General features: G+C 39.4%; 1 protein-coding gene across 12 annotated transcripts in view; it reads left to right on the top strand.

The window, feature by feature from the left end:
- Nucleotides 1-280: 280 nt before the first annotated feature.
- Hp1bp3 (heterochromatin protein 1 binding protein 3) overlaps nt 281-14159 on the top strand; it is a 37766-nt gene continuing 23887 nt past the window's right edge. For 3 of the 12 annotated variants that reach the window (XM_063235696.1, XM_063235692.1, XM_013153799.3), the window contains exons 1-4: nt 281-417; nt 5695-5890; nt 6442-6538; nt 13097-13250. In XM_063235696.1, coding sequence (XP_063091766.1) covers nt 5795-5890; nt 6442-6538; nt 13097-13250 — 347 coding nt within the window. In that variant the 5' untranslated portion in view covers nt 281-417; nt 5695-5794. Of the gene's footprint in view, nt 418-842; nt 978-1309; nt 1506-5694; nt 5891-6441; nt 6539-13096; nt 13251-14159 lie in introns of those variants that run through there. The other 9 variants (XM_063235695.1, XM_063235693.1, XM_063235694.1 and 6 more) reach the window with 9 other exon arrangements.

Genomic DNA, 14159 nt, shown 5'->3' with positions numbered 1-14159 from the left:
GGCAGATGGACCCCCCCAAAACGAAAATCGATGAAGCCCTCGGACTGGAGGGCAGAGAAAAAAGTGGAAAGCGCGCCCCTCGGAGGACGCCGACACCGCACCGGGAAGTTCACCCGGTACCTTCAGCCGGGAGTCCTGGAATCCGCACCCAGAAACCCCTTGCCACCCCGCCCGTCGCCCCGGAGCGTCCTCTCGCGCCCCCGCGCGCCCGGCCGGAGACGCACGTCCGCGCGCCCCCACGGCGCGGGGGGCGGGGCCGGCACGGGAGCGCGCGCGCGGAGCCGCGGGCAGGGGGGTGGGGCGGCCAGAGCTCGGCGGCTGGGCCTGGAGGACAGCGGTGGTGGAGACGACAGCAGCGGTGGGAGCGGTGCCGAGAGGTCTTAGGGGGCGCGGGTACAACGAAGGGGGAGCGCAAAGGTAACGCAGGACGGAACAAGCGGGCAAGGCGTGAGCGCGGACTTGCGGGACCCCAAAGCGGGTGGCGGAGGCCGCTCGCCCTGGGCGCCGACGCTGCTTCCTCAGGGGAGGGGGCGGGGCGTTTGGGTCCCAGGAGGTGGCGCCTTTTGTTTGCCTGCAGCGGCCGCTCCGTCCCCTCATTTCCCAGCGACCTAACCCCCTGCCCCTCTCAGGGACGTCTCCTCTGGGGCCCTGCAGCGCGCTCCCGCCCTTGTTTTGTTTGGACTTGGGGGAGGAGGGGTAGCGCTTCCCTGGCCTGCGTCCGGCCTGCGTCCCCCCTGCGTCCCAGCGCGCGTGCGCTAGTGTGCGCTGCAGTCTCTGATTGGCTGCGGGGTTTTGGCTGCGGGGTCGCGCCTGCGCGGAGGCCGCCGCGCCCTCCCCTCACCCCACTTTCTCTGTGGTCTTCGGGCTGGTTCGAAAGATGCCGGCAGCGGTGACTGGCTGCGGCGGTTCCGCCCCCCGTGTTCTCCGCCCTTGCCGTCGCCAACGCTGCCGTCGCCGCCATTACGGAGCTCCCGTGGGTCAGTGTGCGGGCCCGAGGCCAGCGTTCCTGCCGGGCAGAGCCTGGTGTTATCACCAGGCGGAGGCTGCTCAGCGTCGGTCGCCCTAAAGTCCTTAAGCTGGTCCCTGCCTGCTCTTCCCCGCGTTGCGCGTTCGCCACTGAGGCCCTGCAGCGCTACCGCTTGGTGCCTAGCGTCTTTGTCTCCGCTGTCTTCTCCGCGCTCGTCTGCCTTCTGTGGGCGCGCTCGGCTTCGCTGTGCGGTCATGGCGGCTTTGCGCTTTGGGCTTCTGCTGACATCTAGAAGTTGTTACGGCTGCACCCTAGGCGGCGAGGTTTGAATTCAAGGATCGCTTCAGTGGGTCGCCAAGAGATAGGCTTGTCGTTGTACGCCGATGCGATGAGATGCAGGCAGGAGTGGTGAACTGAGAGTCCCAGATCTGAGTCGATCCCCACTTGACCACTGTTCTCGGGGGTACTCAAGTTTTTGAGGTAGAATTGTCTCCTCCACCGAGGACGGGACGGGATGGACTGTATTGCCCATTTTTCTGTAAGTTTTCTCTCCCGTGGTTTATTGTGCTTCCTGACTGTTTTGAAAACAGAAGGTCCACTTGGAAATAACGGCTGGGAACTCATATGACATCTTCCAAGCAGTCAGTGAAATTATACACGACTAATGTCATTTTGAAAGATACTTTAAGTTTGTTTAAACTGGCATAGGCATAAAATTTACTAGCTTTTAAATTTTGACTGCTCCTTTAAAAAGTTTTTAATTAATCGCAAAGCAGATGGAACATTTTACAGGGGTTTTTGGGCTTTTACTAGCTTATGAAACATTGAGAATCAGAAGTTTGTGGAGGAAGTACGTATACTGAACTTTTCACATAAAAAGGAACGCCTTAACTCTAAGCAGAATGTGATTATCTTGAGAGGAAGGACCACGTGTCATTAAAGTCTGCAGAAAGACATTAGTACATAGTGATTTACAGAAGTGTAAAATGAAAAAAAAATGCTAACAGTCAAATTACAGTCATAGGTTTCATTACATGACGCAGTAGTGTTTCTGAGTGTAGTAAGAAACTAGCTTGGAGCAGTTTGAGTTAGCTCACCGTTAGTGACATTCGTAGCTTTAGAACTCATGTGTTACATAAGTTTTATGGTAAATGTGGAATAAAACTACTTCCCTTAACATGATTGTTGAGCAAATCAATAAACAAATACATTGTTAAACAATTTTCTGTTCGTTTTCTTAATGTAGATGGAATCAAAATGAAGTTTTGAACTTTTTATTGAGTCCTTTATTACCTGCATTAAGATAACCTAGGCATTTACTTTGACAAAAGCAAGTCCTGGAATTGTCAATTTCGCATTAAATTAAAACAAAATTTTTATTTTGGGCATATATGAAAACCTAGGTGAAAAAACATAGATTTTATATGTTCATTCTTCAACAAGTACTGCTATGTGTTGAATGCCTGTTCTATTGCTGATACGTTCTCAGGCAGCACCTATGCAGCAAGGAACCAGCCAGATTAATTCCCTGTGAGAGCTGTGCATGGTGCAATAAACATATGTAATCCCAGCACTCAAGAGGCTAAGGCAGGAGGCTGCCTGCCTGAGTTGGAGGCTAATCTGGGTGCGTAGTGAGACTGTCCAAAAAAAAGAAACAAAAAAAACTGAGTTCAAGGCCAGCCTAGACTACACAGGCAGATCTTGTTTCAAAGAAAGACCCTGCGAGAGACCAAGCATTGCAACTTAAAAAAGTAGTTAATAGGTACATGTAATGTTATGGACTAGTTAATTAACTGTTCGTATAGTTATATTAGCTTTGTAATGAATGTGCATTTATCAAATAACCCATTGAGTCACCTATCATAAAGTCTTACAGATTGAAGCTTTAACATTGTATGCCCTTTTACTGAGTAAGAAGACAAGTGGCCTTTTTTGAGACAGGGTTTCACTATACAGTTCAGACTGGCCTTGAACTCTACAACAGTTCTCCCACCTCAGCTTCCTGAGTGCTGGGGTTACAGGTATGCCACCACACCCAGCTAAGCAAATGCTTCTGAATATCCCAAATAACTGGACTTTATTTTTTAAGTCCAAATAACTGGACTTTTATTTTTTACCTCTTCATAAGAAGTAAATATAATAATGAAACGACTAGATATTGTTTATTCAACTAATTTTTCCAGTTACGTATCACACTATGTGTTGGACACTGTTGGTGAAATTGTAGTCCATGGAGTGTTTTCATTTGGAAAGACAGCCACATGCATTAAATAACTGTGGATGGTGTTAAGTGGTATAAAGAAACCTTAAACATAAGAAAGATGGGAAACCTGAGAGGGATAATGCTGCGTAGAAACCTGATTGGGTTTAGGTTTAAAAAGTGTTTCAGTTTAGGAAAACAGTGGGTACAAACATCCTGAAGCAGGAGTAAACAGCACATTGCAAGAGCCACATGGTTTGTGTTGAGGTTAATGAGTAGGTGGTATTGGGAAATTTTAAGCAGGAAGATGTCAGCATCTTCTTATTCTTTTTTGAAGGGGTCTAGTGTTTTTTGGTTATTTTCTGGGTTGGTTGATTAGTTTTTGGTGGATGCAGTCAATCGGATTGGTTGACCAACTTCATAGTTATTGCAACCTAGACATACATTTTTTTTTTGGTACCAGGAATCAAACTCACAACTTTGTGCTTGCCAGGCAGGCGCTAACACCTGCCTGGCAAGCACTAAGTCCCTGGTTAGTGAGCTAAATCCCTAGTTAGACATATTTTTTTATTTGGTGAAGTTTAAATTATTATTCTTGTCCTTATGCAAATGATCTTTATGGGCCAGGGGTTTAATCACGAAAGACATTGAGTAGCTTCCTTTGTCCTTCATTCCTTTTTTAACCTGTTTTGAGTAATTACTGAATACAAAGTTTTTTAAACTTTATTTTATTGGTACATTTTAGATACATAAAATGATAGCATACAGTACAGGGAATTTGTGGGCCAGGGATTTAGCTCAGTGGCATGAGCGCCTGCCTGGCAAGCGCAAGCTTATGAGTTCGATCCCTGGTACCAAAAAATTAAAATGTACAGGTAATTTGTATGTGATACATGTTATTTCTCATTTTCCCGTTCTCCCATCCCTTCCACCTTTTTTCTCCTTTTTATTTACAAAAGCTTTGTTTCTATTTTTTTCCTTCTGTGAATAGAGTTGATTGTAAAGGTTTGATTTTTTTTTTAATAGAGGATTCAAAAAATTTTTATTGACTTAATGGTAGAATTTTCAACCTAAGCTAGTCTTACAGGTTAAGAAAGAAAAATTCATTAAAATCCGTTAGCAGTATCACTTTTACAAGAATAACCTAATTGTGATGTTTTACTTCTGTACAGTGTTTGTATATATGAAAATAACAAATTCGTTTCATTTTATTATTATCAAGGAAAGTACATTATTATTGTATTTACTGCTATGTTATTACTGGCAGGTGGTGAATAAACATGTTCATGTATTAAAATTGTCCCAAAACAAATTTTTAGTTTTCACAGGCCTAAATAATGTCCTTAAGCTATCATGACCCTCTTTTCACAGATCAAAAAACAGCTACTTCATGTGGGTTATTTTGTGGTTTTTAAGTGAATTGGAACGTCAGCATTTTATAGTTTTCTTAACAGTTAATAAATTTAAATATTCATGGAATTCCTAATTCAGTGTTAATAGTGAATTTCAGTAGATTAGTGTATCTTTTAGCTGCCTTTTTTTGCAGCTAGTTGATAATTCACAAGTATCATATTGTTTCTCTGTGTTCTCATTAAAAGAACTTTATGATAACTGAAAGCATTCTCTATGTTTGAATTTTTAGAAAGTTTACCCTAGCTTGTTGCTGCTAGCTTGTTGTTGCTGTTACCTGATAAGTTGAAAGCTCTTAAATTCCTGGACAGTGTCAGAAGTTAAAGTAGAAGTGAATGGCTAGTTTATTATTCTCAACTTTTTATTAACTGTTCCTCATCACAGAGATCTAAACAAATAATCATTTTCTTACACTGAGAAATTTTATTGTATAGTATCAATATTGGTAAGATTTGAGGGGCGGTGGTGTTAATGATTGGGTAAAGTAGGGTGACTACATGAGTTTTATCTGTAATTATTTAGTTATGTTCTTCTCTACTTGTTTTACTTACATTAAAATTATGACAAATAAGCTAAGAAACATGCATAGTTCTATTCTCTTAGATAATGGTCTAAATTTCTTGTCTGGAGACTCTTAAAATAATTGTATTCTTCCTTATTTTTGACCTTGTATTTTCCATTAATAGAAAAAAACATTAACTTCTCTAATAGAGTTAAGATTAATTTTCCTGACACCTTTGAGAACAATTCAAACAAAACCTTCTTTTTCGTGAGCTGATCTTTGACTAAACCATTCCTTAGTCTCCTTATCTTCGTAAGTTCTGATGTTAGCAGGAGGGTATGGGGTTAGGGTTCCTTACGGGCTTTCTTGGCATTGTCTTTGTTCATGTAGAAGATGCAGCATCTGCTGTGGCTTAGGCATTTGTCTTAGTTGCTGCTTTTACTTAGCCTGTGCTTCAGTAGTGGTTTTATCTTATTGATTAATAACTAAGTCATGGGTCATATAACTATAAGTTTTATAGTTATGTTTTTCTCTTTTAATGTATATTAAATTTAGACATTTTAGTTTAGTTTTGTTTCTGTTAATCTTCACACCAGGTCTTTTCTGTGCTTTTAGGTTGATTCTTCATCACCCTGAAACCATTAGGAAAAATCCTTGTGGTTAACAGCAGAGGCTTCAGAGTGTAACCTGTACTCGGGCCTAGAAATTATTTTAAATGGCAACTGATACGTCTCAAGGTGAACTCGTCCATCCTAAGGCACTCCCACTTATAGTAGGAGCTCAGCTGATCCACGCAGACAAGTTAGGTGAGGTAGGGGCTGATGCATTCTTGAAGCTCACTCTTGGATCAACCGTTGACTTCCGGGCCTGCTGGGTTCTTCTTGGTACATGTTCCTTCCCCTACTTTGGGAAGACTAGATTGTAAAACTGAAGAAAAATCTAATAGATGCATAGTTCTTCTTATCTTCCCCTTCCCCTCAAATCCTGAGAAAACTTCCAACCTTTTAAATTAATTCCAAGTTATTCTAAATTGTTTCCATGTGGAATCTCTGTCTAAAATGAAGTATTTTAGAGATTATTGCTTTTAAAAATTATATTTGATTTTTAAAAATTTAACTAAAATAATTTGCATCAGATCCTGGAGTTGACTTGAAGAATTCTCCTACATGTTTTGACATCCAGTTAGGCCCCTTGAGAAAAAAAAAGAGAATTTTTTTTTTTTTTTTTTTTTACCGGTACCAGGGATTGAACTCACAACTGCGCGCTTGCAAGGCAGGCGCTTAGGCCACTGAGCTAAATCCCCAGCCCCCAAAAAAGAGAATTTTTTATGCATGTTTGATCATGACCATCTCTTTTTCTTAGAAGGTCGAAGAAAGCACCATGCCGATTCGTCGAGCTGTGAATTCTACCCGCGAAACTCCACTCAAAAGCAAACTTGCTGAAGGAGAAGAAAAGCCAGGTAAAGCAGTGGACAGAAGGCAAAAGCTTTTACTTCAGTTTGTAGTGTTTCATAAATCCCTTTGAATATATTCTTTTTTTCATGGTTAAGTGTTCTAGGGAAACACATAAGGAAAAATGTAGTAGTTACTAGCATGTTACTGTCAGATTGTGTACACAAAATAAAATTGCCCCTTTAAAGATTTTTTGGAAGGTGAAAGTACAGTGTTCTTGGAATTAAAAACAGAAAAATAGGGAGGATAGGAACATAATATGTGGCATCCTGGACATCATAATGTCATGAGAACGAAAGTTCTTAGGAATTCTGGAAGATTTGGGCCTTTGGGATAGACAGTGGAAAGTTCACCCAGAAATCATCAGGAGACCGTAAGGACAACAAAATGGTGACCAAAAAAATTGGCCAGTCAAATTGGAGCATAATGAAATGCAGACCCATCAACTTTGAAGTATTATTGCTCTTTATAGCATCTCTTAACTACCTCTGTTGTTTTGTCCTCCTTTTTGTCTTGTGACCTTTTTCTTTCTTTGCTACTGTTTTCCTTTCTCCCTTGTGTTTTTTCCTTGTTTGCTACAGATGAGCATCCTGTGCTATCCCTATCATGGTTGTTAGAATCAAATGTTTGCAGACCAGATTAGGAATGGAAAATATATGCATCCTTGTTGCATTTAGCCTTTAGTGCAGCAGAGGTTTGTACCTAAATTTTTGTCTCCAAGTCCTTAGAATGAGTGCTGTAAACAGTTTACCCTGGCCCAATGTAGTTAGGGAATATGACAGAATATTAAAAAAGAAATGAGCACTGGTGAATTGATTCACTAACACTGGAATGAGCCACTGAATCACTAACAACTTCAGTTTTCAGAATGTATGGCAGACAGTTTTGATGTACATTAGAAGAGTCAACTAAAAATTTATAAAGTAACTATAGTCATAAGTTGTGTATTTGTTTAACCTTCTATGTATCATGGTTAGAAATGGACATAATTCATAATTAGAAATGGATATCACTCATTTTAAATTTTGTAAATCTTACATTTCTTACAAGCAGATACAGTGGTTAATGAGTTGGAAACATTATGTTATATATATAACATTCTCTGTTCAGTGACTGTTAGTTAAGCCCTAACTCTAAAGCAACTAGAGGCTAAGTGTGGTGGCAAATGCCCGTAATCCTAGCACTTGAGAGGATCACAAATTCAAGGCTAGCCTGGGCTACCTAGCTGAAGGCCAGCCTCAATTACATAGCAAGTCCCTGTCTCAAAAAACCAAATAAAATAAAATAAAGCAAGTACAGACATACCTAACAAATGACTGTTTCAGTTCAAGATTATTGCACTGTTTTAGTTACTTTTCTGTCTCATGGTTGAGATAAAATACCTAATACCCAAAGTTAGTGAAGGGAAGGTATATTTCTTACAGTTTGGAGGTTTCAGTCCGTATTCAGTTGGCTTCAAGGCTGATTGACATGGCTGAAGGGCATTGGTTCATGACAGCCACAGATAGCAAGCACAAACAGCAAGAGAGAGAGAGAGAGGGAGAGAGAGACGCCTCCCCCCTTTATACTATATGCTGGCTCCACCCTTGGGCAGGTATAGTACTCACACCCCCAATCCTAGTATCAGACAAAGAACCAGTCATGAATGCTAGTTTCAGACATGCCCATGATTGCATGAGATTGTGGGGGGGGGGGCTCTGACATAAACCATAACATGCACTAAAGCAAGTATCATGATAAAGCATTTCCCAGTGCATATAAAAGTTTCACTTACATTATACCTACAGAAATACATGCCTTAATTAAAATAGATTGTTGCTAAAAAATAATAATAATCCTCCAGACCTTTATTGTTAATGGTTGACTTAGGGTAGTGGTTGGCAAAGGTTGGAATGGCTGTGTCAACTTACACGAATACAGTGAAGTTCGACATATCAATTGACTTTTGTTTCAGTTCACTCTTTCTTTTAGAAAACCTTTTTTTTTCTTTCTTTTTCATTTTTATCGGTACTGGGGACTGAACTCACGACCGCCTGCTTGCAAGGCAGGTGCTTATGAGCTAAATCCCCAGCCCCTAGAAAACTTTTAATAGCATGATGCTAATAATAGCCTTTATCTGCAATAGAACTTCTTTCTTTTTTCCTTTTTATCGGTACCAGGGATCGAACTCACGACTGCCTGCTTGCAAGGCAGGCGCTTAAGCCACTGAGCTAAATCCCCAGCCCCCATTAGAACTTTTTTCAAAGTTGAAGTTAATCCTATCAATTTTTGCCAGTATTTTGTCAACTGCATTTGTTTTTGTGGAATGGGGATCAAAACTGTGGCCTTGTCATTGAGTTACAACCCACCCCATTTTTTATAAGATTCATTTTGAGACAGTCTCAGTAAATCATTACACCATCTATCCAGATGGGCTCAACCTTTCGAGTCTCTTGTCTTAGATCACAAGTGTGCACTGTAGCTTCCAGCTCAGCTAAATTTATGTAGTAGTCATTTTTTTCATTTCACCAGTTATAGTTGCCACTTCTTTGCTCATCTGTGTGAAACAGCTTCTCATTCCATTCAGATTTTTTCATGGGATTGCAGCAGTTTAGCCACATCTGCAGGCTCCACCTTTGTGTGTTTAGTTGTCTTGCCATTTGTTACGTACATCTGCAGTTAATTTCTCTCTTGAAGTTTTGAGCTCTCCAAAGTCACTAAAGTTAAAACCAGTTTCTGCAGGGTATGTTGGCACATACCTATAATCCTGGAACTCGAGGTTGAGGCGAGAGGATCGTTATGAGTTGGAGATTAACGTGGGCTACAAAGAGAGCTCATGACCAGGTTGAACTGCATAACGAGACCCTGTCTCAAAAAGAGGTTTCCCCCATCACTGTCTTCCAAATTCCTTATTAGTTTTGCTATTTTGACCTTTTCCTTTAAATCATGAATGCATGAATGTTCTTATTGGCATGTAGGGTGGCAAAGTCATTCCAGAAGGATTTCAGTTTAGTCTGCTATATCAGAAGAATCACTACCTATGGCACCTATCACCTTAACCCCCCCAAAAAAGGAAAGAAAAGAAAAAAAAATGTATACCTTATACTCACATACAAAATGCATTTTTTAAATAATAAAATGAACTATCTGAGGTACCTATCACCTTAACCAAAAAAAGGGAAGAAAAGAATAAAGATGTATACCCTATACCCAGATACAAAATACATTTTTTAAATAATAAAATGAAACCATCCACACCTGTAATCCCAGCACCACAGAGGCTGAAGCAGGATCACTTGCGAGCTTGAGGTCAGCCTGGGCTGCAAAGTGAGTTCAAGGCCAGCCTGAACTGCATAGCAAAACCTTGTCACAAAAAAATAAAAATTAGTTAATTTTTAAAATAATACAAAAATTGAAATCCTTAAACTGTGAATTGCAGAATAGATGTTGTGTTAGCAGGCATGTACATAGCATTAATCTTGTATGTTTCGATCAGAGTTCTTAGGTAACCAGATGTTAGCAGTAACATTATGAAAGCAGTCTTCTCTGAGCAGTAGATCTCAACAAAGAGCTTAAATATTTAGTAAACCATATTGTAAATGGATGTGTTCTCATCTGGGTTTCATTATTCCATTGATAGAGAGCACAGGACTACATTTAGTATAATTCCTAAGGAATAGGATTTTCTGAATGGTAAATGAACAATGATTTCGATTTAAAGTCATCAGCTATTTTAGCCCTGATAAGAGTTTACTTTGATGTTTTGAAGGCAGACATTCTCTTGTTATAAAAGTCCTAGGTGTCACCTTCTAATATAAAGTTCTTTTGTTCACACAGAAAAATCTGTTATTCAGAATAGCCACTTTCATCAGTTCTCTTAGCTAGTTCTTCTGAAAACCTTGCTGCAGCTCCCGAATTAGCATTGTACTTTTATGTGATAGTGTTTTTCCTTAGGTCTCATGAACCATCCTCTGCTAGCTTCACATTTTCTTCTGAAGCTCTTTCTTCTCTCAGCCTACATAGTTCAGGAGAGTTAGGGCTTTGCTCTGAATTAGGTTTTGGCTTATGAAAATGTGGCTGACTTGATCTTCCATCCAGACCACTAAAGCCTTCTATATATCAGCAGTAAGACTGTTTACACAGCATTTACTAGTTGAGTAGCAATTTTAATTTCCTTTAAGAACCTTTTCTTTGAGAAAAAGAAAACTTTGCATCTGTGACATAGCCACTGTTTCTCCAAAGAGGCCTAGCTTTGATCTGTCTCAATTTTCAACGTGCCTCCCTCATTTAGTTTAATCACTTCTAGCTTTTGAATTCAAATAAGAAAAATGCAAGGTGGGGCATGATTTTGTGTGTGTGTGTGTGTGTGTGTGTGTGTGTGTGTGTGTGTGTGAGAGATCCTAGCACTCTGGAAAGCAGAGGCATGAGGATCAAAAATTCAAGCCTCACCAGGGCAATTTGATGATTTAGATTATCTAAAAAATGTAGAAAAGGGCCTGAGGATGTAGCTCATTGCAAAGGCATTAAGTTAATCCCCAGTACTGGTTGTGGTAGTGAGGATTTGCAATTTTTCATTTCATTTGAACACTTAGAGGCCATTGAAGGATTATTTATTGGCTTAATTTTGTAATAACCATATCTCAGGGAATAAGGAAGCCTGAAGAGAGGTGAGAGACAGGAACAACTGTTCAGTGGAAAAGTCAAAAACACAGATTTGAGCCAAGGATTTAGCTTAGCAGCTCAGGCGCTTACCTGGTAAGCATGATGTCATGAGTTCAATCTCAAATACCAAAAACAAAACAAAACAAAAAAATCCACACATGTATCAGTTAAGTTTGCTGTCTCACATGGGCATATTTCTGTGTTACCCAAAAGAATGAATAATACTGATATCAAGTATTATTCATTAATACTGATTATAGATCATCGTAATAATAATAATGAAAATGTTTAAATGCACATGATGTTGGAAAAATATAACCAACAGATTTACGTAATGTAAGGCTATCAAACTTTACAGTTTATTTTTTAAAAAACGGTAAAGCAAACTATTCCTCTATTCTTTTTTCCTTTGTTTTCTGCCAATCCTTTGTTTCTTTGGTCCTGAGAATTGTACCCAGATACAAAAAATACTGCAAAATTTATAGCTTATACTGTTACAATAAAATTTTTTAAAAGAAGGCAGTTCATAAACTTAAGATTAAGTAATTGTAAATTCTAATTTGTACAACCAGGTATGGCGAAGGTCAGTTAGTGATAGTTCACAGTACATCATGACAAAAAAATATACCTTACCATTGAAAACCTAAATGAGTCATTCTCTGTACCCTAGGATATGGTATGCAATTATTATACTAAAGTTTTATCCTTAATACTTTGTGATCCTAAAAATGTGGGAAATAGTTCTAAAAGCATCAGAACACATCAGAGGGCAGGAGTCATTCATTTAGTACTCCTACTGGCCTTGAGGGTTTCCCTAAAATATTTTATAATCCTCATAACTGAGGCTTAGAGGTATCAGAGGGTTTGCCCTAAATTCATTGAGCTGGAATATTATAAAGGCTAAACTTGAATTGAGGTGTGTCTCACTCTAAAACTTTAGTTGTCTGAAGAGATTTAGGAAGTGTTTGTACTAGGCTTATTTATGCAAGTAGTTGAAGACCATTAATCCTAAGTAGGATTTGCAATTGATAGTTGACTGTTCTGAAATTTGTGTTTTAATTTGTTGAGAATTGAGAAATTCCTTTACAACTTTACAGTATTATTTTTTCAATTCAGTCATAAGAAGTGGCATTCTTTTACTCTCTTTATGTGAAAACTGCAAACATAATCTTTTATTCTTTGACTGATTTTTCCCACTGGTGGCTTTGAAATCTATGTAAGTGGCAGACGCAGTTCTGTGTTTTATAGTAGCTTTTTAGAGACTTGTGAAGAAAAGGCACAGTCAACTACAGACCTTAGTGTTCCCATCTTGTTCCACTCAGTTGTATCACCTGGAAGTATGCTAATTTTGTAAAGATTTCGCCAGTTAAAAATGGCTAACTTTTTAATTTTGAGAATCATTAATACTGCAGAGTAGAATACTAAAGATTTGGGATAAATGTGTAGTTTCCTGGCCATCTCCTTTTCTTGTGTGTGGTCTAAATAAATATTTGAACAGATAGCTTGAGTGACATAAAGAAGAGGGCTGGGTGTAAAGCACAGTGGTAGAGCACCTTTTTGTTTTCTTTGTTTCTTTATTTTGTTTTTTATTTTCAGTATTTTATTTTGGTAGGGACTGAACTCGACCTCAAGCTTGCCAGGCAGGTGCTTAGGCCACTGAGCTATGTCCCCAGCCCTAGAGCATCTTTTTAGCATGTGTGAGTCTCTGGGCTCGGTACTCAGCACCTCCCCCGCCTACACACAAACACACACAATGAAGAAGAAAAAGATACAGATGAAAATTACTCAAAGTAGATTTCATTTCAGAATTTGCTTGTAATTAGAATGTTTGGCTGTCCGTTTCATATAGTAAGGTTACCGTTTTGTTAATTCGGGCTGTATAATGTATATCTACATGATGCAGTTCTGCTTACTTTATTTTTTAGAACCAGATGTAAGTTCAGAGGAATCTATCTCCACTGTAGAAGAACAAGAAAATGAAACTCCGCCTGCTACATCTAATGAGACAGAACAGCCCAAGGGAGAACCTGAGGTTGAAGAGAAGGAAGAAAATAAGTCTTCTGAAGAAACCAAAAAGGAGTAAAGAGTTATACTTTCTTCCTTTTCTAAATGAAGACCAAGTAAAAGGAATGTAGATAAGATTGAGCTTAAAAAGTTTTGCAACATTGGTTTATGCTGGGTATTTGCTAATTGGGTTTACATTTTAGAGTTATCATTTGAAATTTGAAACTTTATGGAGTCTTGTAGGCTGTTAACATTTGTAGTACTAGCAGAACAGTGGTTTGGGTAATCTAAAAGACTTTGGAGTGTGCTTTTATGCTTATAATTCACTGTAAGTTTCTGGGATTTTAAGAACTGATAAAATCTCAGTTTTAAGAAATGAAACACAAACTCTGACCTGGAGGGCTGGGGATTTAGCTTAGTGGCATAGACGCCTGCCTTGTAAGCATAGTGAGTTTGATCCCCAGTAGCCTCCCCCCCCCCCCCCAATTGACCTGGAGCCAAGCGTGATGGCACATACTTATAATACCAGGATTTGGGAGGCTGAGGTAGAAATTCACCCTTAGTTTGAAACTAGACCCTGTATCAGAAAAAAAAAAAAAAAAAAAACTGACCTGGAGACCCTCCACCATTTTGTTTTTATCTTTGTTCAAGGAGAAGGTTGTTCTTACATGTTACATTGCAAAATACCAATCTTTATCAAGCTATTGTTAGAGTAACTAAAACTCTGTGTATGTTTGGTGAAGTTTTCAATTGGAGGTGACTTTGAGCATCTGAAAGCAAAATTCGCGGTTGATGAACTATATCTGTATAAAGTTACTGGTAGCAGTTCATTTTTAATTTTAGTGACAAGCCCCCTCATACTGAGTACTGTTCATTCCATTGTTTTCTTAATTGGTCCAGTTAGAAATTATTTTTCAAATAAAATAAATAGCTCTGCTTTCCAGATATAATCCTCAGTGAATCCTTTATCCCAGTTGCATAGGT

This window comes from Cavia porcellus, unplaced genomic scaffold (assembly GCF_034190915.1).
Source record: "Cavia porcellus strain 051 isolate PalLab524CR breed Dunkin Hartley unplaced genomic scaffold, mCavPor4.1 scaffold_25, whole genome shotgun sequence".
Lineage (NCBI taxonomy): Eukaryota > Metazoa > Chordata > Mammalia > Rodentia > Caviidae > Cavia > Cavia porcellus.
Note: the sequence above shows the minus strand (reverse complement) of the source record. Positions and strands in the feature narration are given on the sequence as shown.